Genomic DNA, 27,288 nt, shown 5'->3' with positions numbered 1-27,288 from the left:
CTGGCAAGTAAGCTACAGATAAGTTGCTGATGTTCATCAGTGGAAGGAATTTATATTATACAGATGCTCTTCAAAATGTCAAGAGGGAAGTGGGTTAGGGCTGGTGAGCAGGAAGTAGGATGAGAATGAGAGTATAAAAAGCAGATCTACATACTCAGTGATCGCCACACTTGTTGTTTGTCCTTCATTCTCAGACGACCAGAACATTAGGAAGGTGATGCCATGACTTGCAAGTGAATTGGATTTAAGTGAAGGAAAACTGTGCAAATTTTCCCAGCCTCACTTTCTTCTCCAGAGCCATCTGGGTCCAATGGCAAGATATAGACCAGGACTACGAGAGATGACCCTACATACTGTGGGAGACATTGACCTTTATAAGCTAAGATCTTTCCCAGGTCTTGGTTTGTCTGAGGCAATACCTGTTCAGGTTAGGTAAGAAATGAGGCCAAAAAATGGTGTCTATAAAAAAAAAAATCATTGTGGGAGAGGAAGACCCTCATGGTTTCTGGTCAGAACAGAAATAATTGCTGTTCGTTCTCATTCTGAGCCATCAAAACCCAACAATGACCAAGAGATGCTTGGGCTGGGACTTATTATGGGTCAGTCAGTGAGAGCCAGGGAGAAGGCTTTGACCAAAAAAACCTTAGAGGAAAGAAGGTGAAGGAAAAAGATTATGAAAATTGAAAGAAAAGTTCAGCAAAACAGGGAAGTTGGTAATACCCCTAACCCTAACCCTAAATTAAAGAAATTAAGTAAATCAATCTGGCAAAAGTTAGGTGTGAGATTAGTATCCATCACCCCAATTAATATTAATCATAAAAGGCACAAACTTCTTTACTGAATCAGTTGATCAAAGGTGTAAACTAGATTTGAAAACTTCCTTTATCAGTTTGGGAAGGATGAGGCTTGATAATTGGATGAGAGCAGATGATGCCACACAGACATGGCTTGTAGTTGATTGAAGAAAATCACTTGTGCCTAGTGGCAGAAGATAAATCAGCAAGCAGGTTTAGAACCCTAGAATTCCAGGATGCTAAGAGCAGTGCTGACTAGTGGCCCAACAGCTCTAGCTGAGCCCTGAGAAAGAATCCTTTGGGGGAAAGGGGAGCCAGACAGGAGAACATCTTTGTCTCCTTCCTCTACAACCTCAGAGTGCAACTGAATTCAAGAATTCAGTCTATCAGAGCCATCTGAAAGGTCCCACAGACAGTGGGAGTTGGCACAGTATCATCCAGCTGTACTGACTGATGGCAGCCTCTGTACCAAAAGCTGAGACACAAATTAGAGACATTGAGGAAAAGCAAATTCAAGATTCTGCAAGGACACCAACCATCAGAGCCCAACAGAGAGCCGTAACTAAGGAGGGCTTCAGGAGGGGTTCAAAAAAGAAGAAATGACCTTTCAGTAAGGAGGAACAGTGAGCTTTCTTCAGGTGCCTTGTGTGTGCAAGTGGGGCATGTACTCTCATTTTAGGAAGTGCTTCTGTAACAGTTGGCCTTGCTCTGTCTATTTAATGAGTGCTTTAATAGCTCACTCTGCCTGATAAGCAAAAGAGGTCAGCAATAGAAGACTTGGGTGTAACAGTAGTGGAAAAGATCCAGCAGTCCTCCTTGTTACCACAGAGAATGGTAGCTTTGGTGACCCCACCTGCCAATGCCAGTGGCAGTTGCTGAAGTAGACTGGAGTGAGGAGAGCTGTAGATACCCCTCTAGCAGCTTCCCACAGAAATCCTCCAGCTAAGCTACTAAGTAAGAATGACAGAAACCTACCACAGCAACTATGAAAAGCAATGATAATTGTCCCTTGACCTGCTTAGATTGTACGGTGTTAATGTGGCCATGGTGGCCCAGTGATTGTTATCTATGCTCAAAGTGCACTTCTGCTTTTAAATTTTCTTTTTTCAAAGAAAGATCACGTTTTCTCTCCCACATTTCTCTTCCTGGTCCCCATTGAGAAAGCAAGAAAAGCAAACCCTTTGTTACAAACATGTATAGTTAAACAAGACAGGTTTTTATATTAGCCATGTCTAAAAAATTTTGTTTAAATCTGCATTCTGAGTTCATCATCTCTCGGTTAGGAAATGGGTGGCATATCGAGTCCTCAGAAATTGTGGTTGGTCATTGCATTCATCAGAGTTTCCAGTTTACACACACACACACACACACACACACACATGAATTTTGGGCCAAGATAAGGTTTTTGTACCTTTTGAGCTAAACTGCTAATTCCCTTTCAATTCATTCTTCTCTATCTTTCATTACTTTTCCAGTTTTTTCTCAAGTGCTTTCATTCTATTTATTAAAAAAATTTAAAATTTTTTTTTAAAAACTCTTGCTTCATATCTTTGAGGAATTCTAATTGAGTTTGAACTCCACCCATGTTTTTTTTCTGAGTCATTGCTTCTAAATGTTTTGGAATTATTCTTTTTTGGGGTTTGTAAGTCTTGAGCATTCCTGCTACTAGAATACCTTGTTATAGTGGAGATTTTTATTTGTTTGCCTATTATTTCAACCTACCCCCTAACTTTAGATTTGATATTAGGGCTGGGCTCTGCCACACTCCTGGAGGGAGGATCTGGGCTGGACATGTTGCTACTTCCTTTGGGATTCAGTGTTGTGTTATTCTGGGGTCTTAGGGACATGCCAGGAGAGTGCAAAATCTGTTCTCAAACTAGTTGATCCAGGACAAAATGTTATTGTTGCCCTCTCTGGTCTGAACTCTAAAAATTCCCAACCTGGGTTTAGGTCCGTGCAAAAGTAGCCTGCTGCTAGATTCCAATCCATCCCAACTCCCCATCTCTAAGTTGGAAAGCTTTGTTAATTCAGAGTGGCAGAATTATAGGCTCCTTGTTATTCTGGGATTCTTGCCCTCATTATTTTGCTAGCTGGGTTTAGACCTTTAAAGTAGTCCTCTGTTGCTGCTGGCTTCCTCTTCTCAGTCCACCATGGAACTGTGATCCAGAATTGGGTGGCGAGTGACAAAGCTGCCAGCTCTAACCTGTCCCTCTTGTAGTGCCTTAATATGGATCTGGGCTTGGTCCAGTCTGGGTCTGAGACCTTCTCTTGCCCTGGTGGGCAGCCTCTCCCCACATCCAGTGGCTACATACCTCCTTGTCCGTCTCCCTTTGCAGAGCCGAATAGGAAAATAACTCACTGTGACTTTTTTTCTGGATTTCCTCATCAAGATTAGAGCTGGTGGTGCATTTTCAAGATCCATTTGGAAGAGTATGTGAGTGGGAGCTCATCAGCACCCCACCACTGCGACCACCATCTATCATCTTGACTCTCTCTGCCTTTTTTAAAAAAATTATTTATGGAAGAAAACAAGTATTTCCATAACTTAGTACAATAAAAAAAAAGTTGAATGTACATAAAGCTGCAAATCTGCTTGGTGCAACATTGTCTAAATTTCTTTTTTCCTCTTTTTTTCTCCTCCCCAGGAAGTGGCTACCATCAGAAAAATAAATATGTTTATAAAATTATTCTCTATATAATTCTATTAATTCTTTCTCTGGATGTTGATAGTATCTCTATATATCCTTTTTAGTTAATTTGGGTATTTATAATAGACAAAAAAACTCCCTCAGAGTCATTCTTAAAACAATATCGTTATTACTGTGTACAGTGTTCCCTTGGCTCTGATCATTTTGCTCTGCATTGTTTTGTTAAAGTCTTTCCATGTTTTGCTAAAGTCATTGACCTCATCATTTCTTATAGCGCAGTAATATTCCATCACAACCATACCACTATGGCTTGTTAGGAGCCATTCCCCACAGTGGATGGGCATCCCTGCAGCTTCCAGTTCTTTGCCACCACAGAGAGAACTGCTGTAAACATTTTAGAACATATAGGTTCTTTTCTTTTTTCCGCTTTTCATCTTTGGAAATAGATCAAGTTGTAGTATTTCAGGGTCAAAAGATATAGATAATTTAATAATTCTTTGGGCATAATTTCAGATTGCTCTCCAAAATGGTTGGATCACTTCTCAATTCCACCAGCACTGAATTAGTGTTTTAGTTTTTTACATCCTCTCCAACATTTGTCACTTTCCTCCTCTATTATTTTAGCCAATCTGGTAGGTGTAAAATGATATCTCATGATTGTTTTAATCTGCATCTCTAATCAATGATGATTTAGAGCATTTTTTCATATGACTCTAAAATGTTTGATGTCTTCATTGGAAAACTGCCTATTCATATTGTTTGACCATTTATCAATTGGAGAATGACTTGTATTCTTATAGATTTGAAAAAGTTCTTCATATATTTTATACATGAGACCTTTATCTGACAAATTGGTCATAAAATTTCCCTCCCAATTTTCTGCTTTATTTCTGATCATGGCTGTTTTTATTTTATTTGTATAAAAACTTTTAAATTCAAAGTACTCAAAATTATCCATTGTTTATTCATAATTTACTCTCAATCTCTTGTTTATTCATAAATTGTTCATAAGTCTGATAAGTAATTCCATATTTTTCTAATTTTCTTGTAAAATCTCTTCTTATATGTAGATCTTGGTAAATATCATAAGATACTGGTCCATGCCCAATTTCTGCCATACTGCTTTTGAGTTTTTCCAACAATTTTTTTTACCAAATAATGAATTCTTATCCCAAAATCTTAAATCTTTACACTTGTCAAATACAAGTATTTCTGTTTATTTGCTGCTTTAAATTGTATGTCTGCTCTATCCCATTGATTTACCTTTCTATTTCTTAGCCAGTACCAGATAGTTTTGATAATTACTGCCTTATAATATAGTTTAAGGTCTAGTACTGCTAAATGTCCTTCTTTTACATTTTTTCATCATTTCCTCTGATATTTTTGACTTTTTGTTTTTCCAAATGAATTGTCCTTTTTTTAAATTCAGTAATATTTTTGGAGGGGAAATCTAGTTGGGCTGGTGTTGAATATATAAGCTAAAATTTTTGTTTTTATTGTATTGGCCCTGCCTACCTATGAATAATTAGTATTTCTCCTATAATTTAAATCTGATTTTATTTATATAAAAAGTTTTTTTAATAATTTTATTTATATAGTTTGTTTTGGCAGGTGTATTCCCTGGCATTTTATGCAGTTCAGAGTTATTTAAAATGGGGTATTTTTTATTCTCTTCTTGCAGAGTTTTATTTGTGTTATATAGGAATGCTGATGATTTATGAGGATTTATTTTATATCCTTCTACTTTGTTAAAATTATTGTTTCAACTAAGTTTTTGGTTGAATCTTTGGGATTTTCCATGAATATCATTATATTGTCGGCAGAGCTAGTGTTATCACCTCGTTCCCTATTCTGATTCCTTCAATTTCTTTTTGTTGTCATTGCTATTACTAGGATTTCCAATACAATATTGAATAATGTTGGTGATAGTAGGCATCCTTATTTCATACCTGATCTTACTGAGAAGTCTTCTAGTTTGTCCCCATAACACATAATGCTTGCTAATAGTATTAGATATTTTTTATCAATTTAATGAAAAACCCATTTATACATATACTTTCAAGTATTTTAATAGAAATGAGTGTCGAACTTTATGAAAAGCTTTTTCTGCATATTTTGATATAATCATATTTTTAAACTTTTATTATTGATATAATCAGTTATGTTAATAGTTTTCCTTATGTTACACCATCCCTACATTTCTATTATAAATTCCATTTGATCATAATGTATTATCTTTGTAATATATTGTTGTAATCTTTTAGCTGGTTTTTTATTTAGGATTTTTGCATCCATATACTTGAATGAAATTGGTCTCTAATATTCTTTTGCTGTTTTCACTCCTCCTAGTTTAGGTATCAGTATCATATTTGTTTCATTAAAAGGATTTGGTAGGATTCCTTCTTTATCTATTATTTCATATAATTTAGTATTGAAATTAACTGATCTTTATCTTTTTTTTAAATTAATGTATTTATATTTACTTTTCAACATTCACTTCCTTAAGATTTTGAGTTGTAAATTTTCTTCTCCTTCTACCCTCCCTAAGATGGTGTGCAATGTGATATAGGTTTTATATATGTACATTCATATTAAACATATTTTCACATTAGTCATCTTGTAAAGAAGAATTAGAACCAGTGGGAGGAACCATAAGAAAGAAGAAATAAAACAAAACAAAACTAACAAAAAAAAGAGAGCAAATAATATGTTTCAATCTGCATTCAGACTCCATATTTCTTTTTCTCTGGATGTGGATAGCACTTTCTATCATGAATCTTTTGGAGTTGTCTCAGATCCTTGCATTCCTGAGAAGAGCTAAGTCTATCAAAGCTATCACACAGTGTAGCTGTCAATGCGTGCAATGTTCTCCTGGTTCTGCTCAATACACTCAGCATCAGTTCATGTAACTCCAGGTTTTTATGAAGTTCATCTGCTCATCATTTCTTATAGCACAGTTGTATTCCATTATATTCATATATTACATTTTGTTCAGTCATTCCCCAATTGATGGGCATCCCCTCGATTTCCAATTTTTGGCCACTGCAAAAAGAGCTGATATAAATTTTTTGTATATGTGGGTTCATTTCCCATTTTTATGATCTCTTTGGGATACAGACCTAGAAGTGGTATTTCTGGGTCAAAGGGTATGCACAGTTTAATAGCCCTTTGGGCATAGTTCCAAATTGCTTTCTAAAATAGTTGGATCAGTTAATAACTCCACCAACAATGCATTAATGTTCCAATTTTCCCACATCTCCAACATTTATCATTTTCCTGTTTCGTCATATTAGTACCTCAGAGTTGTTTTGATTTGCATTTCTCTAATCAATAATTATTTAGAACATTTTTTCATATGACTATAGATAGCTTTAATTTCTTCATCTGAAAATTGCTTGTTCATATCCTTTGACCATTTATCAATTGAGGAATGACTTGTATTCTTATAAATAGGACTTAGTTCTCTATATATTTGAGAAATGAGGCCTTTATCAGAGAGTCAGCTGTAAAAATTGTTTCCCAGCTTTCTGCTTTCCTTCTAATCTTGGTTGCATTGGCTTTGTTTGTGGAAAAACTTTTCAATTTAATGTAATCAGTGCAGTTCTCAAAAGTTACAGGTATCATCTTCTGATGTAGGGATATAAACAGTTTGCCTTTATTGAAAAACATGTTTTGTTTTGGGGTTTTTTTTCTCTTTCCTGTTTATCTTTTTATGCCTCTCTTGAGTCTTATATTTGAAGATCAAATTTTCTGTTGAGTTCTGGTCTTTTCATCAGTAAGTTTTGGAAGTTCCATATTTCAGTGGGTGCCTATCTCCTCCCCTGAAAGTTTATGCTCAGTTTCACTGGGGAGTTGATCCTTGGTTGTAATCCAAGCTCCTTTGCTTTATAGGAATATCATATTCCTAGCCCTCCAGTCTTTGTAATGTGGAAGTTTCAAGGTCCTGCATAATCCTGGCTACGTTTCCACAATGTTTAAATTGTTTCTTTCCAACTGCTTGGAATATTTTCTGATAATTCTGGAATTTGGCTACAATATTCCTTGATGTTTCCAATGTGAGATCTCTTTCAGGAGCTGATTGGTAGATTCTTTCAGTGACTATTTTACCCTTTGGTTCTAGGACCTCAGAGCAGTTTTCCTTTGTGATTTCTTGAAAGATACTGTCCAGGCTCTTTTTTATTGTGCCTTCCAGACCAATAATTGTTAAATTATCTCTTCTGTATCTGTTTTCCAGGCCTGTTCTTTTTCCAAGTAAATATTTTATGTTTTCTTCTTTTTTTCTTCTTTTGATTTTGTTTGACTGATTCTTGATATCTCATAGAATCATTAACTTCTATTTGAGCAATTCTAATTTTTAATGAATTGTTTTCTTCTGTAAGATTTTGTACCTCCTTTTCCATTTGGCCATTTCTACTTTTTAAGGACCTATTTTCATCAGTGTGCTTTTTTTCCACTTGGTGAATTGTATTATTTAAGGACTTGTTTTCTATGGTCAATTTTTGTCCTTCCTTTTCCAGAGTATTGACTCTCTCTTGCAAGAAAGTTTATTGCTTTTAATATTGAATCATCAGTGTTTATCAGAGCCATGTGGTTAATGTTTGTTGGATTCACTTGAATTATTAAGTAAAATTTTTCAAAATGGAAAACATTTTTTTTAAAAAAAGCATTCATACTTGGGTTGACACATAGTACCAGAGAAAGGGATTGAATGTATTTTCTAATAGTATTCATTAGGTATGTACACTTTCTGATCAAAACAATGTTAAAGTTGTAAGTAGGCTAGAAAGGTGGGGTAGAAGTCTTGTTTTAGTTTTTAAAACAATATATTTATCAGATTATCTATCAAGAGTACTCATGTCTAAAAACAAAAATTTTCCCCCAAAAAAAAACCTCTTCCATTTTTTGATAGGCTTAGATCCAGATAAACATCTTGGAAAAACACTGGATCAAGTGGAGTCTGATCTCTGTGAGGTAAGAATTATTTATAATTATTCAATATATATATTTCAAAGGAGAAAAAGATGTGTTTCCACTTGGTAAAAAAGCATCAGACAAGCAAGTTTTAAGTTTGTAACGTGTGAGTCCTTTAAAAGTCTTATGAATTAACAACAGCCCATTGGCCTGAGGCTCCAGAAAGTTGACTAGACTATATAGTATATTATGAAATTTGCTTTTTTCTTGCCATTCTCAGTACCATTACTATGACCCTGGAAAATGTGGAGACAGTTGGGGCATATTTTATGTGTATTGAAACAATTTTCATACAAAATTAATATTAAGTATCTTCAAGGCAATTTCAGTGTTTTTTTAGGTTCAGATCAATTTGATAATATTTTCTGACATGTATTCGTAGTTGTATTTTTTTAATTTACAAAGTATTTTATTTGAGTTTCAGAACACCCCTGTAAAGAAAACTGTTACTCTCTTAATTTTACAGATGAGGAAATTAACTAGCTAAAAGTGGTAATTAACATGCTTAAGGTTACCCAACTAATAGATATCAGCTGTGGCATTTGAGCCCAGGTCTTTCTGATCATTATTCTAACGATCTAAGTTTTGCACTGCTTGTGTGTGTGTGTGTGTCTGTGAGTGTATGAGTGTGTGTGTGTGTGTGTGTGTGTCTGTGAGTGTATGAGTGTGTGTGTGTGTATGTATGTATGTATGTATGTATGTATGTAAAATATCCTTATTGAAAGCGAGAGTTTAATCTCTCTGCTCTGGTGAAATCAGTCAACTAGCAATTAAGTACCTACTATATCCCATATTCTGCTCTGGCTCCTAACAATACAAGGAAAGGAAAAATTATGTTCCAAAAAATCTCTTTATCCTAATGTTACTCCAGCTATGGCATTCACTCTTTTGGAGTTTCCTCTGCCCCTGTGGTCTCTTCTGACGTGAAGATTCCTCCCAGAAATCCCATTTAAGGGGGATGCCCAAGTTAGCCATGTCTCATTCCTCTCCATGCTGCACTTTGGACCTCCTCTACCATGTTCTCCCCATTCCCCATTTGTGTCTCTGTCCCACCCCTACCTGCCTTTCCAGCTGCCCTTTTTATATTGTCTTCCTCTGGTCAAATGTAAGCTCCTAAAAGGAAAAACTGTCTTCCTACTGTTATTTTTATTCTCAGGCTTAGCACAGTACCTGGTAAATAGTAGGCTATTTATAAATTCTACTTGACTGACTGACAGCCCTGAAGGAAGTCCCATTTTAATTGACGAGAACATGCAAAAACTACATCCCTAAATACCTGACCATTCAGAAAGCTACTAGCAGTGAGGTGAAGGAGAGGAGGACTGGGAAATCAGTTAAGAGCTGAAAGTCTTAAATTTTATTCAGGGCTTTTCTTACATGTCCATAGTTAGCGTATTTCATCTCAGTATGCCTCCATGGTTTCCTATATCAAATGACAATTTTAAAAGTGTCCACACAATTATTGCATAAAATCTGGACAACCCTTTCACGCACCCCTTTGAAACGGTATGTCCCAAAGCATAACTTAACTAACTAGTACTTTAACAAAAGAAAAAAGTGTAGAGACACAAATCTCAATTTACATCTCCAGAATTAAATTTGAATATAAAAACTAGATAAAGTAAGTTAAAATTTTAAAATGTCTAATTAGAAGTTTTCATCATTTGAAGTTTTCATAATTAGAAGTTTTTGTCAACTGGTATTTCTGCACATTTAGAGGAAAATATTATCTGAAGAGAATTTAGAGATTATGACCTAGCTTACCATTTCCATTTCACAAATTTAGAGAAACTAAAAGTTCAGATGAATGAATTGTTCAAGTTCACCTGGCTAGTTATTTGACATTCATAATGATCACCTTGAGCCACTGAACAACCCTTATGGTGCCTTTTCAACTGTGAAGGAAGGATTTAATTAGCTGTGATATTAAATATTTTATTATTATTATATATATTTTATGTTCTTATAACCCAAATGATAACTCTCTTAACCTTTTTTTCCCTTTTGGGTAGTTAAAATCTGCCTTTCTCTTCTCCTCCCTTTCAGCTTTAATTTTTTGAATCTTTTCCTTTTTTTAAAATTTTATTTATTTTCATTGTTCTACAATAGCTTCCGTATATCTTAGATTTTTTTCCCATTCCCTTCCCCTCCTTTCCCTGTAACTCCCCACTCCCTCTCTGAGATGGCACACAATTTTATATAGGTTCTACATATACATTCCTATTAAATACATTTTCTTCTTAGGGTTGCATAGAAGAATTAAAGTGAATGGAAGAAATCGTAAAACAAAACATAATACAAAAGAAAATGGTCTGCTTCATTCTGTGATAGAATTCCATAGTTCTTTCTCTGGATGTAGAAGGCCTTTTGCCATTGGGAATACCACTGGGAATTTTTTAAGTCCTTGAATTGCAATGAAGTACTAAGACTACCAGAAAAATTCCTCACACACTGCAGTTGTTGCTGTGTAAAAAGTTCTCCTGGTTCTGCTCCTTTCACTCAGCATCAGTTCATGTAAGTCTTTTCAGGCCTCTCTGAAGTTTTCCTGTTCATCATTTCTTATAGCACAATCGTATTCCATTACATTCATATACCACAACTTGTTCAGTCATTCCACAATTGATGGGCATCCCCTTGATTTCCAGTTTTTGGCCACCACAAAGAGAGCTGCTATAAATATTTTTGTACATGTGGGACCCTTTCCCATTTTTATGATCTCTTGGGGATACAGTCCTTGAAGCAGTATTGCAGGGTAAAAGGGTATGCACATTTTTGTAGCCCTTTGGGCATAGTTCCAAATTGCTCTCCAGAATGGTTGGATCAGCTCACAGGTACATCAGCAATGAATTAGTGTTCCAGCTCTCCCACATCTTCTCCATCATTTATCATCTTCCTGTTTTGTCATGTTAGTCAATTTGATAAGTGTGGTGTGGTATCTCAGAGTTGTTTGGATTTGCATCTCTCTAATCAATAGTGATTTAGAGCATTTTTTCACATAACTATAGAAAGCTTTAATTTCTTCCTCTGAAAACTGCCTGTTCATATCCTTTGACCATTTATCAATTGGGGAATGACTTGTATTCTTGTAAGTTTGACTCAGTTCTCTATATGTTTTAGAAATGAGGCCTTTATCTCAGACACTTATTACAAAACTTCTTTCCTGGTTTTCTGCTTCCCTCCTAATCTTGGTTGAATTGAGTTTGGTTGTGCAAAAACTTTTCAATTTAATGTAATCAAAATTATCCATGTTGCACTTCATAATGTTTTCTATCTCTTGTTCAGTCAAAACTTCCATTTTCCACAAATCTGCTAAGTACACTATTCCTTGCTCCCCTAATTTGTTTATAGTATCCATCTGAACCTTTTTCTGAAAAGATTTCCTTTACTCCAGTCTTTTCCTTAATTCTCCTTTCTTTTTATTTGTTCTAAACTTTTATTCTTTGATTTAATCTTTATACTTATTTATTCCTTCTTTAGTCTCTTTATGAGCCACAAGGAATTAAAGTTTCTAAAGTGCCAATTTGGCGTTTTCTAAACACTTTCTATGTTATTGTCTCGTAGTTGTTGCCCCCAACCGTTCCCTTTTTCTCTGTTGTGCCTCATTCTTCAAAGTATCACCCTGTGGGAGCTGGTGAGGACAGAAGTCCTGCTCTGTGGTACAGACTTCCCTGTGCACATGACCCCGTGCACCTTCTGTCTACGCCTGGCCTTCCCCAGGGTCTTCTTCTTCATTGTCCTCATCACCTCCGTCGTCTCCACTGTCTTCTCTCTCTCGGTCTCCTCCTCCCCCTCCTTTCCTTCCTTCTCTTCTTGTAATTTGTGTCTTTATAACAGTCACAGTGGGTTAGTCTCTCAGTCATTCTTGAAACAATGTTGCCATTACTGTATACAGTGTCCTCTTGATTGTGCTCCCTTCACTCTTGCTCATTTCATGCAAGTCTTTCCATGCCTTTCTAAGATCCTTGAGCTCATCACTTCTTGTAGCACGATAGTATTCCATTACAGCCATACACAAGAACTTGTTCAGCCGTTCCCCTGTTGATGGGGATTCTTACAATTTCCAGTTCTTGGCCTCCACAAAGAGAGCTGCTGTAAACATCCCATTCACGTTGTAGTTATATTTAATTCATTTTTTAAATTTCTCTGAGAATTTGAAATTTTGTGTGTATGGCAAACCTCTTAAGTGTATTCGCTACATGCAACAATTTGGCTTGGATGAGCAAAAAGGAATAAATATTCACAGGAAGGTAAGCCAGGTGTATTAGAGGATCAGTGCTGATTTTATGGATTGAATAAAATTTCATCCTTAGACCTGGAATATTTAAAAATGGTGCTAGATTACTATAATTCCTTTTTTCTACTACACACAGACACACACACACACACAATGGTTACTAACCCATTGCTCATTTGGAAATCTTGACTGCTAAAATATCACAGTTATTATAAAATTTCCCTGTTCATTTACCCAGGTTTTTTTCCCATTCCTTTTACAAGGTGAATGTTATGTGTTTACAGAAAAAACATACACACAAAATATAATTAATTGGCCAATGCTCCTAGGGCACAGTAATTCTAACAGAAAAAAAAGATTCAGCTTTCTATACTTTATCTCATATATAGTGTGTGTGAATTCCTGAATTTAATACCTATGACTATCACCTGCAGCACTGTCCAAGACAAATCAGATATTTAAAAGTATCTTGAATAACTAATCTTTTTGATTAATGGGATTAACCATATCAAATAAAATGAAATAACTATATACTCATCTTTTCACTTGTTAGTGCAAGAGGAATTATTAAGGAACTTCAGAGTTAAAAAGATATAATAGCACCACTCCCAAAATGTTATGTTTAATACTAGACATAATATTGGAAAAATCTACCATCACTTTGGTAGTTTATGATACGGTATATTAAATTTAAATAAAATATTAACATTTTTCTTATATACATAGCAAAACAGTTTACCTTATTTTACAAATTCCTTCTCATATCGGGATTAGGAGATGACCATAAACATGTATATGAGTGAAGTACCATGTACATATAAAATCACTGTATAAGATCTATCCTGTTTATAATGGACATAAAAACATCTAATGAGAAACTTCCAGAAATCAGTCTTAAGATCATAGATTTAAAACAGGAAGGAAACTTAAAGGCCATTGGCTCCAAACCCATCATTTTACAGATGAGGAAACAGAGGCACAGAGAAGTTAAAAGACTTGCCCAGTGTTTCACAGTTGGCATCTAAGTTCAAATTTGAACCCAGGACTTCCTGACTCCCAAGTCCAATGCCCTGTCCACTACATTTCACTTCCTCTTTACCTTTAAAACTTTTGCACTTGAATGAACCAGAGGCTATATGCAATTGATGCATATTCTATTCATAGAATATTCTACTCATCTAAGGGCATCATAAGTTTTTCACTGTATAAATCGCTGAACCAGAAACCTGTGTTCAAGTCCCTTGTTTACCATTAATTAACCTTAGACAAATAATTTATTACATCTGTGCCAGAGTTCATCTTATCTATAAATAGAAATAATAAAACCTGACCCTTCTGACCTCAGCAGAAGTCATGCCTCGAAAATAAATGAGATAGCAAGCGGCACAACTGTGGGAACTCCCTTCCTTTCCCACTGCTACTAGAGCCAACTTTGGTAATAGAAGGTGAAGGAAACTGGGGATTGGTAGATGAAGATTTCTTGGTCAGTGATTGTAAAGGAGATGGTAAAGGAAATTCCTGCAAAATACATAGGAAAATATGTTCTGAGTTCCAGATGTTCTACATGCAAATGAACCCATGGGGTGCTACAATTTGATGGATCAGGCCTCATTACCTTTCATATGAACTGTTGTAATAATCTAATAACTGGTCACTCTGCTTCCAGGATCTTCTTTTTTTCTTTGTTTGTTTACCAATTTACTTCAGATTTCACCTTCTTGCTTAACTCTTCCCAACTAGAAGTGATTTTTTTTCTAGTGTTTGTTCTCATACTGGTTATACATACTTATATTCTAACTTACATTTTTTTCTGTATACGTGGCTTATCTGTCCCTCACAACAATGGTGAGCTCCTTAAAGTCAGAAACTATATTTTTTTCCTTTACAAGTAAATAGTAGTTTGCACATAATAGTCACTTAACAAGTATTTGTTTAATAAATGAAATGAAATTAGTGAATAAAGGTCATTATTTTTCATAACCCTCAGTCATAAACAGGACAGGCCTCACTTATGTACTTTATAAGAATTTAAATATCTTTAAGAATGAAAATATAAAAATCTCAACCCCTTGAGACCATGAAAAACTTCAGACTTAGAAATGTGAGGCGACGTGTGGGGCAGATGCTGACAAGCGTTAACGCTGTGCCTCGCTCCTGACAGGTAACTTTATAACTTTTTTCAAAACATAAATTAAAGGATATTGTCAGGAGTGCATTTTTCCAGCATTTTCCCAGACACAGCCATTCTGTAGTCCTGAATATAGTACACTTTTTTTTAATTGAAAGGCTAGTATTTATTATTTGAAAGACAAAGAATAGTGTGCCTTTTCCATGAGATATGTTATCCTAGACCTACATATTTGGGCAATGAGACTACATCCAAAAATGATTGTTATGGTTAAAAAGGGGTGAGATTGCAAGGGAGGGAATTAAAAAAACAAACAAACCTCTAAGTAAATTCATAAAGAGATGTTAGGTTTAGAGATAGAAGGAATGCCAAAAGTCATCTAGTATGACATCCTCATGTTACCGAAGAGCTAATTGAGATCCAGAAAGGGTAAAGTAATGCAGCTGGGAATTGAACTTAGGTTCTCTTACTCGAAAAATACTATCCATCATGCTCTCAAGATGGAAAAGTGTTCCATAAATAGTTGTTAGTAGTACCTCTGGGCTAGTTGTGGAAAAAAAGTAATTTACAAATACCAGAATTCCTTAGATCATCATGTCTTAGGAATTATCTGTTCTCCCAAAGATGTTATCAGTATAGTTGCAGTAAGACATCCATGTTCCCCATCCATTAAATTATAAATTCTGTGAGGACAAGGGATCATATTTTAATCATCATGATATCTCACTAATATCTGCACAGGGCTTTGCACGTAATAAGAAAATAATATGATTATTGAATTGGAATCAATGGAATTGTTTTGGGTAGAATAGGTTATGATATAGAACTTCTATTAAAAAAAAAACAAGCCAGGAGATTTCTCTGTTTTCAACTGTCACACTGCACTCCATACATGTAATAAAGGAATAGTTCTGTGGGAGACTTCTAGTTCTGGGAGCAAAGATGGTGAAGTAGGGAGTAAATCACAGTAGTTCTGTGATGCCAATCATGACAGCACACCTTAGGACTGCTGCTGTGGATAATTTTAAGGGTTTGATTCACGTGGCATATAGCATAGATCATTACATCCCCAAAGTCAGGGGGTCCCAGGCTAGGATCTTCCCTACCATGATGTATCTGTAAGGGGTAGCAGAGAATACCACACCATCCACCCCTAGGTCACTGTAAGAACAATTTTTTTAATCAATACACAGTGTCCAATAAAGTCCTCTCTCATCTTGACTTGAGGCTGACTTCTAAACCCCACAGCTCCTCCTCCATGGACCGACTGCTCCCAGCTCTTGCCTAGGTTCACAGGCAGGTAGTTCTTTGCTCCTGCTCCTTTTCTCAGCTCACAGGGACTGTTCCACTCCAGACTCTTCCTACTTTTGCCTGACAGTAGGCTCCAGGGGCTCCTGCCCACAACTTCTGTTTCTAGGAAAGCCAAATTTAACAGGGCTATAACAATATTTATACACATTACCAACACCATGATCTCAATTCACTTTAACAGCTCTTAAAAGAGGCTTAAGCTAACCCTACTTCCCGTGGGCCAATCTGTGCTCTTCAGTTCAATTCACTCATAAGGACCAACAGACAGGGGATCTGAGAAATCAGTGCAGACCAACAGACAGGACTTCTGTCGGAGAAATTAACACAGATCAACAGACAAACCTCCCAACATCCCAAACATTCTTTATGTTAGGCCTCCCAGCAGACAAGTTTCCTTAGCCCGCTCACGCTCGCTTCTCTCTCTCTTTGCTCTGCTTCTTTCTCTACTCTCTAGACTCCTGATTCAATCAAAGGCTCTTGATTAAATCAAAGGCAAGAATCAATCAAAGGCACTTGACTGACTAAAACTTAATCCAGAAAAACAGCAAAAAATCTTACTTTGCTTCCCATTACAAGCTCTGCCATATTTACATCCAAAAATCATAAAATAGTACCCCAGAACGAACCTGAAACAGTGGAGCCAGTGTGGGGTGGAGCAATCTTTCAGCCCAGGAGACTTGAAGGATCTGCAGGAAAGACCTGTGTCACTCAGGTAAAAAGGGAGCATATTCCAGGACAGGAAGCATTCCAGCAGCAGCAAGCCCCACCTCAGCAAATCACTGAGAGATCTGAGCCCCAATGTGGTGGAGCTAGCAGCAGGAATCCTGCATGCCTATTCTAAGGGAGCCAGGGAACCTACAGACTCCAGCTCTGAGAACCAACATGTGCTTCAGTGTATCTCCAGTGGCCAGAACTCCAAGCACTTCAAAATAGCACAGGATAAACAGGCGTCCTCCAGCATGATGAGAAAGTAAGCCAGACCTCCACATGCTTCAGCACAGCCAAGGGAAAACAGGCATCCTCCATTGGCCAGACTTTGACCTGCTTCAGTGAAGCCCTGGAGAAATGCAGAAAAACCCCACTGGGCCTCAGCCTAAGCCAGATAGAACCACTGGGACCCAAGCTGAGCACTAAGTAAGCTGGCAGACAGCCTCCAGCAGCACCAATTAACCCCCCACCACACTCTCTCAGCTCAGCACTAGATGTGAGTGTCCCCTATGGGCCTCAGGGCAACATGAACTCAACAGCAGACAAATTTCCAGAGCCTGCAGCCACTAGTATAAGAAGCCACAGACAGTGCCCCTTCTACCCTGGGAGCAGAGGTGAAATTAAAAAGAAAGGAGCCCCCACAATCTCCTCCCCAAAAAAAGATGAGGAAAAAGCACCAAAAAAGAATCTGACCATAGAAAGTTATTATGGTGACAGGACGACCAAGACATAAACTCAGAAGGGGCCAACAAGGTCAAAATACCTATGGGCAAAACCCCAAATAAAAATAGAAAATGGTCTCAAGCCCAAAAAGAACTAACTGAAAACCATAATCAGAAGGAGGACCTGGGCAGCATCCTTCAAACAATTATCAAGAAGAACTACTCTGATGTCTTGGAACCAGAGAACAAAATAGGCATTGAAAGAATCCACTGATCACATCAATAAAGACACCCCAAAATAAAAACCTCAAGGAGCATTATAGCAAGTTTCAGAACTATCAGGTTGCCAGGCCTAGAGGCCTGTGTGGGCTACCCGAGTCTTCTTACCTCACCTCCGAGGTCTTCGGTTGGCCAAAACCGGATGCTCATATGAGAGAAAGGACGTTCCAGAGTCGAACAAGGGTTGAGCTTTATTTCAGGGTCTCGGTTACAAGTGCAGGGGGGGGGTCTTCCTTAGGAGGAAGAGGGGGAGATTTCCTAAGGAGGCTAAGATCTTAAGGGATTGGAAGTAGAAGTACAAGCGGGGAGAGAGGGGGAGGGGAGAGAGGAAAGAAGAGAAGCGGAGCCTACTGTCCTCTTGGCTCCTCACGTGCTAAGAGAGCTTTCAGGCTTCCTCAATCCTACTTAACCTTCAGCCGCATAGTTTGCATCTGAATACCGTGCTGTTAGGTAACTAGGTGTGCCCAGATCCGGGACAATCTCGAGGGCGGGGAGATCTCTCTCCCATCACATTTCTCACGGGAAGAGGCGGAATTACTCCAGATAGCTCGGTTCACCTCGATTCCCTGCCGTTTCCTGGGGGGGTCTCGTGAGAGCTCTAAGATTTAGAAGCTCCCACCTTTACCCGCCCGAGACTGTCCACATGGAATTGAGCTTCCAATCCCAACATCAGGTCAAGGAAAAAATACCACAAGTGGCCAGAAAGGAACAATTCAAATATTAGGGAGTTACAGTTGGGATCACACAGGATCACACATGCAGCTGCAACATTAGAGGATCAGAAGTCATGGAACATGATATTCCAGAAGCTAAAGGAGCTAGAACAACTTACCCAGAAAAATTAAGTATAATATATTGAGGAAAATAGCCATTCAATGAAATAGAAGGATTTCAAGCTTTCCTAAGGAGAGCACAATGAAACCGAAAACTTGACCTCCAACATCAAGACCTAAGAGAAGCATGAACAGGTAAAGGGGGAAAAGAAAACATAAGAGATTCAGTAGAGCTACACAGGAAGAGGATACTTGTAATTCTTAAAAAAATTGTATCATTAATAATACAGCTATAAGGAATATACATGGACAGAGAGTATAAGGTGAATGTGAGGGAATGATAAAAAAATTAAGGGATGAGAAAGAGGAGTACAATGGGTGCAGAAGGAAGGGAGAGGTAGAATAGTGTGATTGTTTTTACATGAAAGGTGTGAAAGACCTATTTCAGCGGAAGGGAAGATGGGAGGGTGAGCAATAAGCATTGCTTGAATCCTACTCTCATGAGTATTGGCTCAATGAGGGAATAATATACACAACCATTTGAATATAGAAATCTATCTTACCTAGAAGGGAAATAGGAGGGAAGGATATTAAGTAAAGGAGGAATGGGGTGGGAACTGACAGAAGGGAGGGTAGATCCATCAAGGTGGTAAACAGACACAAAACAATGGTGATGAGGGAAATGGTGAAAGGAGAGAAAGAACAAGAGGAAAAATAGGATGGAGGGAAATACACAGTTAATGATGATAACTGTGAATGTGAATGTGATAAACTCTCCCATAAAACAGAAATGGATAGCAGAGTGAATCAAAAACCAGACTCCAGCAATATGCAAGAAACACACTTAAGTGACACACACTAAAAAAAAAAAAGTGGGAGTAGGAATCCTGATCTCAGATAAAGCAAAAGCAAAAGTAGACCTAATTAAAGAGATAAGGAAGGAAACTACATCTTACTAAGCAATATCAGAAATAGACAGCAAAACTATACTAATGGGGGCCTCAGCTGTCTTCTCTCAGAACTCAATAAATCCAAAAAATAAAAAAGAAACTAAGGAAGTAAATCAAATGTTAGAACAGTTAAATATGACACAACTTTGGAGAAAAGTTTCTGCTCCCAGAGTGGAAGGGGCACTGCCTCTGGCTTTGTGTGCTAGTGACTGCAGAAAGAAGTACACACTTTTCTCAGCAGCAGATGGCAACTACACAAAAAGTGACCATGTGATGAGGCATAAAACCCTCCAAATCAAATGTAAAAAGGCAGAAATGTTAAATTTATTCTTTTCAGATCATAATGCAATAAGTTACGTTAAACAAAGGGCAGTGGAAATGTAGATGAAAAATTAGTTGGAAATTAAATAATCTAATCCTAAAGAGTATGTGAATCAAAGAACAAATCATAGAAACAGTCAATAATTTCATTAAAGAGAATGACAACAATGAGACAGCATACCAAAATTCATGGGATGCAACTGAAGTAGTACTTAAGGGAAATTTTATTTCTCTAAATTCTCACATCAACAGATTGGAAAAACAGCAGATCAATTAATTTGGTATGCAATTAAAAAAAAACTAGAAAAAGAACACATTAAATATCCCCAAATGACTACCAAATTGGAAATCACCACCAATGAAATAATTAAAGCAATCAGAATATATTTTGCCCAGTTATATTTCAGTAAGTCTGACAATCTGAGTGAAATGGATGAATATTTACAAAAATAAAAGTTACCTATATTAACAAATCAGGAAATAGACTGTCTTACTAGCCCCATCTTAGAAAAAGAAATTAAATCATTAAGGAACTCCCTAGGAAAAAATACCCAGGGCCAAATCGGTTCATGAGTTATTTCTACTAATCATTTAAAGAACAGTTAATTGCAATACTATATAAACTATTTGGAAAAATAAACGAAGGAGGTGTTCTACCAAATTCCTTTTATGACACAAATATAGTGCTGATACTTAAACCAGGAAAAGTTAAAACAGAAAGAAAATTATAAACCAATTTCCCTAATGAATATCAGTGCAAAAATTTTGAACAAAATACCAGTGAGGCAATTACAGCGATGTATCACAAGGATTATACAGTATGACCAGGTGAGATTTATGCCAGGAATGCAAGATTGGTTCAATGTTAGAAGAACTATTGACATAATTGTCCTTCTCAATAGCAAAACCAACAGAAATCATATGATTATCTCTATGGATGCTGAAAAAACTTTTGACAAAATGCAACACCCATTTCTATTAAAAATGCTAGGAATAATGGAAGTGTTCCTTTAAAATATTAAGCAATATCTATTAAAAACCATCAGCAAGCATTACCTGTAATAGGGATAAGGTAGAAACCTTTCCAATAAGATCAGAAGTGAATCAAGGATGCCCATTGTCACCACTGTTATTCAGAGTGGTACCAGAAGTGTCAGCTATAGCAATAAGAGAAGAAAAAGAAATTGAAGGAGTTAAAATAGTCAGTGAGGAAATATACCTATTATGCTTTGCAGATGATATGATGGTATACTTAGAGGACCATAGAGCATCAACTAAAAACTACTTGAAATAATTAACAACTTTAGCAAAGTTGTAGGATAGAAGATAAACCTACATAAATCATCAACATTTTTATATGACCAGTAAAGCCCAGCAGCAAGAGAGAGAAATTCCATTTAAAATAATGGTTAATAATATAAAATATGTAGGGGCCTGCCTGCCAGGACAAATCCAGGAACTATATTGACACAATTGCAAAACATTTTTCACACAAGTAAACTGAGATCTAAACAAAATAGACATTCCAATCCAACTATCAAAAAATTATTTTATAAAGCTAGAAATAATGACAAAATTTATATGGAAGAACAAAAAGTCAAGACTATCAGGAGAATTAATGAAAAAAGATACAAAAGAAGGTAACCGAGCAATAGCAGATCTCAGATTGTAATTTAAAGCAGTAATCATCAATACTGTTTGGTAATGGCTGAGAAATAAGAATGGTGGATTAGTGGAGTAATTTAGGTACATGAGACAGTAGTCAATGACCATGTAACCTAGTATTTAATAAACACGAAGACTTCAGGTCTTGGGATAACTCAGTATTTGACAAAAACTGCTGGGAAAATTGGAAAATAATAGGATGTAAACTCGGTATAAACCAACATCTCATACCATATACCAAGACAAGGTCAAAAGGGTGTATGAATTACACATAAAGCTTGACACCACAGGCAAATTAGAAGAGCAAGGAGTAGTTTACCTGTCAGATTTATGAGGAGGGGAAGAATTCATAACCAAACAAGAGATAGCATTACAAAATGTAGAAGAGATAATTTTGATCATATTAAAATTGAAATGTTTTATATAAACAAAATTAATGCAACCAAGATTAGAAGGAAAGCAGAAAGCTGGGAAACAAACCTTTACAGCAAATGTCTCTGATAAAGGCCTCATTTCTCAAATATATAGAGTACTGAGTCAAATTTATGAGAATGCAAGGCATTCTCCAGTTGATAAAAAGTCAAATGATGTGAACAGGCAGTTTTCAGATGAAGAAATCAAAGCTATCTATAGGTGTGTGAAAAAGGGCTCTAAATCACTTTTGACTGGAGAAATGCAACTTAAAATAACTCTGAAATATGACCTCACATCTATCAGATTGCCTAATATGACAAAAAGGAAAATGCTCAGTGTTGAAGAGGATATGGGGAAATTAGGGGAACTAATACACTGTTGGTGGAGTTGTGAACTGATCCATCCATTCTGGAGAGCAATTTGGAACTATGCCCAAAGGGCTACCAAACTGTACATGCCCTTCGATCCAGTAATACCACTACTAGGTCTATATCTCCAAAAGATCATGAAAAAAGGGGAAAAGACTACATGTGGAAAAACATAGGAGTCCTTTTCTGTGGTGCCAAAATATTGGAAATTGAGGTGATGCCCATCAATTGAGGAATGGCTGAACAAACTTTGGTATATGAATGTAGCAGAATACTATTGTGTAATAAGAAATAATGAACAGACAGATTTCAGAAAATTCTGGAAAAACTTGCATTATGAACTGATGCAAAGTGAAATGAGCAGAACCAGGAAAACATTATACACAATATCAGCAACATTGTATGATGATCAACTATAAATGACCTAGCTTTTCTTAGCAACACAATGATCTAAGACGTGTACAAAAGATTCACAAAGGACAATGCTCTCCCTATGTGGATAAAGAGCTGATGAACTCTGAATGTAGATCAAAACATATTTTTTTACTTACTTTTTTCTTTTTCATTGTTTCCCCTTTTTATCTGTTTTTTCTTTCACAGTTCTGCTAATATGGAAACTTTATAGGTATATAAACTATGTCAAACTGCCTGCAGTGTTCATAATTGGGGAGGGAAAGGAAGATGGAAGAAAAATTTGGAACTGGAGATCTTGTAAAAATGAATGCTAAAAATTTGCTTGACATGTAATAGGGAAAACAATAAAACAACAAAAAAAATAGTTTTATGCCAGCTGCCATTGCAATGCTGACCTCTGCCTGTTCCGTTACACTTTTTCAAGTATTCGTAGGAATGATCCAACTTGCACTAGCTGCCGTCATAGAACTAATGGAACTGTCTCTGACCCAAGACAAAGCATGCTTAGTTTCACCAAATTACTTAAAATAAGAAATATGATTCATTGAAAAATCATTAATTGGATCTCTCCTTGCTAGATAAGGTGAAGAGCCATCTCTTCATGCACAGCAGACCAAAGAACTATATACTTTTTGTGGTTGCTGGTGCTATTTTTGTGAGTCACTTGGATTTTGGCCATCTTCCATCTGACTAGTGCCTTTCAGAGAAGAACACAGTATATTCAGAAAGAACTGAACTCTGTGACTAGTCTTTGTCAAAACTCTGCTACTCTCTTTGCCTCCTGTCTTCTTCATCTTGCCAAATCCTTTATTAAATAGGTCCTAGGAACACTCCAAGATCACTGTCCTTTTATATCCTTTTATAGGTATCTCTCTTTTTATCTTTTTTATTTTTAATTTTTTGCTTTAAATAGTATTTTATTTTTCTGTAGTTACATATCAAGAAAAATTTTAGTATTCATTTTCACAAGATCTTTAGTTCCAAATTTTTGTCTCATTTTTCCTACATTCCCTCCAACATTTGCCTTTTCTGTCCTATTAGCCCATCTAATACATATGAGGTAGTATCTCAGAATTGTTTCAATTTCTCCCATCAATAATGAGTTAGCAGTTTTACTCTTTAAGGGATTGTTTTCTTCATTCAATTTTTTTCTCCTTTTCTATTTGGCCAATTCTACTTTTTCATCAGTTTTCCAAGATATTGGCTCTTTTTTCATAATGCTCTTGCATCACTCTCATTTCTTTTCCCATTTTTTCTTCTACTTCTTTCATATGATTTTAAGCTCCTTTTGGAGTTTTTCTATGAGTTCCTTCTGGAGCTTGAGACCACTTCCTATTATTCTTTGGGGTTTTGCCCATAGGTATTTTGACCTTGTTGTCCTCCTCTGAATTTGTGTCTTGGTCTTCTTGTTACTCAGATTCTTTTTTGTTGTTTTTTGGCAGCAGGGGGAGCAGAGATCATGTGAAGGGGAGCTTTTCCTTTCTTTTAAATTTGCTCTCTGTTCTCAGGGTTAAAGGGGCTCTGTCTGTGGTTTCTTATGCTACTGGTTACAAGCCCTGGCTATTTATTTACCTACTATTGAGCTTATGTTGCCCTGAGGCCCATAGGGGACCCTCATATCTGGTGCTGTGCTGAGAGGGTGTGGTGGGAGGAGTTGATTGGTGCTACTGGAGGCAGCCTAGCAGCTTATTTGGTGCTCAGCTGGCATCGTAGTGGTTGTGTCTGGCATTTGCTGAGGCTGTAGGGGTGTTCCTGTGTTTCCCTGGGGCTACACTAAAACACATGACTGTCTGGGCACTGGAGGTTACCTGTTTTCCCAGGACTATGCTGAAGCATGTGATACTTCTTGGAGCTGGAGTCTGCCAGTTTGCCTGTTATGCTGAGGCACATGGGGAGTACTGGTGTTGGCATCTGCCTGTTCCATCACTCAGGGGTTCAGGATCTCCTACTGGTTTTCTGAGGTGAAACTTGCTGTTTGCTTGTTGGGATGCTTCCAAACCTAGGACTGCACTCCCAAGAAGGACCTTTATTGTTGATCCTCCAATTTTCTTGGGCTAAAAGACTGTTTTGTCCTATCTTTTTGCTGGTTCTGCTGTTCCAGGATTTCTTGGGGGGCTCTATTTTATGGGTTTTTAGGATTGAGTATGGTAGAGTTCAGCAATTTACTGTTTACTCCAGCATCTTGGATCTTGGAAGTGGATACAGGTATATCTCTTGAGATGTTTTTCCCTATCAATGGGAAGATACTCTTTTCATTTATCATTAATTTCTTTAGTAAGATTGTTCTGTCTTGTTTTATAAAATTTAGTGCTGTTAATGAACAGCCTGAAAGTCATGATAGTTGACATAGAAAGTGATGGATTTAAGAAATGCAGTGGAGCAGAGAACTGCACCATCACTAGACACACCTGTCGATAATTTTACCCTCCTTGGATGTCCAGTCCTTAAAGTGACTAGACTGTTCAGCTTTGAAAAACAACTCCCTTGGGCAGATATCTTGCATGATGTAGTGTCATCAATCAAAATCTTGTACTTTTTTTTTTCCTGGTTTTGCCATGTTTTTGTTCCAAGTAGACTTTTCTTCAGCTTTGAAGCTTCTTTAGTATTCAATTTACTTCTACTCTAGCTCTCTGAATATTTACCTCTGGGCAAGTTAATTCAGCCAAAAAATTTTAAGGGCTTATTAATGTGTAAAGCACTTTTCTAGGTGTTGGGCATATAAAGACAAAAATGAATTAGTCCCTACTTCCAAGAACCTTACATTCTGTTTACTATAGAGTTGTAAGTCCAATTTTAAAACATTTTTGTTTATTTTCTTGGATTTCTTGTGTTTCAGCTTAGGCTCTTTTCCCCCATTTCACTCTTCAGTTACCACTAATCTGCTTCCCTTTGTATTCACTGAAGAATTTTCAGAGTTTCTGGAACAAATCAGTTTTTTTCCTAAAATGTAATCATTAGGAATTCCCCATAGCTGGGTCATTTTGACTTGTATTGCATTGCCTTTTGGGACAAACTGCTTTCTGGAACAAGCACATCATATTGACTAGGAGAAGGAAATTTTTTTCTAAATAAGTATTTATGGATAAATTTTGTTTTAACCCAAAATTTATAAACAACCTATCCTTCTGAGAAATAGAAAATAGTTGAACAAATTGAGGCCTATTATATCATGGTCTTATAAATATATAAATTTAAAGCATACAAGAAAATATGGAATGACATATATGAAATGATCCATAGTGAAATTATCAGAAGCAAAATTGTATATACTATATATACGTCTAATATACCACTATGTGAGAGAGAGGCAGAGAGAACCCAAAGCCAGAGGTAAGAGAACCTCAGACATATATCCAAGGGAACAGAAACCAAGCAAAAACATTTCATGGTTGCTTATTTGTTAGAATGTAAGCTTGTGAATAGGAATGGTTTCATTCTTTATATTAGTATCCCTAGCATCTAGGACAGTACCTGGTATATAAACAAAATGTATCCATGAAAGTTATCTTTAAAAAAATCTTAATAAATTTTGTTGATTGATTGATATACAGATATGGATACCGTGGACAAGGCAGAGCACTTCAGGTAACTTTCTAAGGCTGAAGCTGCCAGTGAGTTGCTAATAAACATATGAAGGAGTTCCCACAATGTGAGCTCCTCATCAATGAAATAACAAGCCTAGAACAAAAGAGAAATTGTATATATTGACAGTATGGGATGTCTCATGCCTAGAATGATCTCTCATTTTACCTCTATCCCTTAGAAACCGTGGTCAGTTTCAGAACTTGACTCAAAAACCACTTTCTGCAGAATGCCTTTTCCAATAATCTAGCAGCTAGAGCTTTCCCATTGAAGGCTGTATTTCTGTATGTATGTTGTTTGTAAGATCCTTCCCTTTCACTGCCTACTCCCTCTGCTCTATATATTTCCTTCCAAGTATTACTCTCTAATCTGTTCCACTAATTTTTGTGTGGTTAACTCAGATTGTTTTTATAATTATTGCTTTATAATATTCTTTGAAATCTGACAATACTAAATGCCCTTTATTCCCTCATTTAAAAAAAAAAAATCATTTTCCCTAAATGTTCTTGGCCTGTTGTTGAGGAAGCTGTGAAAAGAGTGCTGGGCCTGGAGTCAGGAAGACCTGAATAAAATCTGGTCTCAGACTTTTCCTAGCTGTGTCACCCTGATCAAGTCACATAATCTGTCTCAGTTTCCACATCTGTAAAATGAGTATAACTTTAGCACCTATCTTGCAAGGCTGTTATGAGGATCAGATGAGATAATTGTAAAGTGCTTGGGATACATGTTTAATGTAAATACAGATATATAAATGTAACATATAAATGTTAGCCATTATTACTGTTGCTGTCACTGTTGTATTACTGTTGTAATTATCATTATATTATTTTGTAATATTCTTTGGTAAATTGATTTGTGTAATGTTAGACCTCTCCTTTATTTTAGATATAGCCACTTTTACTCTATTGACCTAACCTGGCAGTGTACATTGAATACCTCCATTGATTTAGATTGCCTCTTTATTTTTGTGAAAGTTGTTTTGAAGCTCTACTTAGATACATCCTGTGTTTTTCTTATTTTTAATTCTTATATTTAATGTATTCTTTTCATTTTAATTGTTGTTTAT

The 27,288-nt window shown here is 36.5% G+C and overlaps 1 protein-coding gene across 8 annotated transcripts in view; it reads left to right on the top strand.

The window, feature by feature from the left end:
* DPH6 (diphthamine biosynthesis 6) overlaps positions 1–27,288 on the top strand; it is a 479,427-nt gene that overhangs the window by 191,139 nt on the left and 261,000 nt on the right. For all 8 annotated transcript variants that reach the window (XM_072622998.1, XM_072622997.1, XM_072622999.1 and 5 more), the window contains exon 6: positions 8,352–8,413. In XM_072622998.1, the coding sequence (XP_072479099.1) occupies positions 8,352–8,413 (62 nt within the window). The remainder of the gene's footprint in view (positions 1–8,351; positions 8,414–27,288) is intronic.

Source organism: Notamacropus eugenii, chromosome 7 (genome assembly GCF_028372415.1).
Source record: "Notamacropus eugenii isolate mMacEug1 chromosome 7, mMacEug1.pri_v2, whole genome shotgun sequence".
Classification (NCBI taxonomy): Eukaryota; Metazoa; Chordata; class Mammalia; order Diprotodontia; family Macropodidae; genus Notamacropus; species Notamacropus eugenii.
This window is presented reverse-complemented; position numbering and strand designations above follow the sequence as displayed.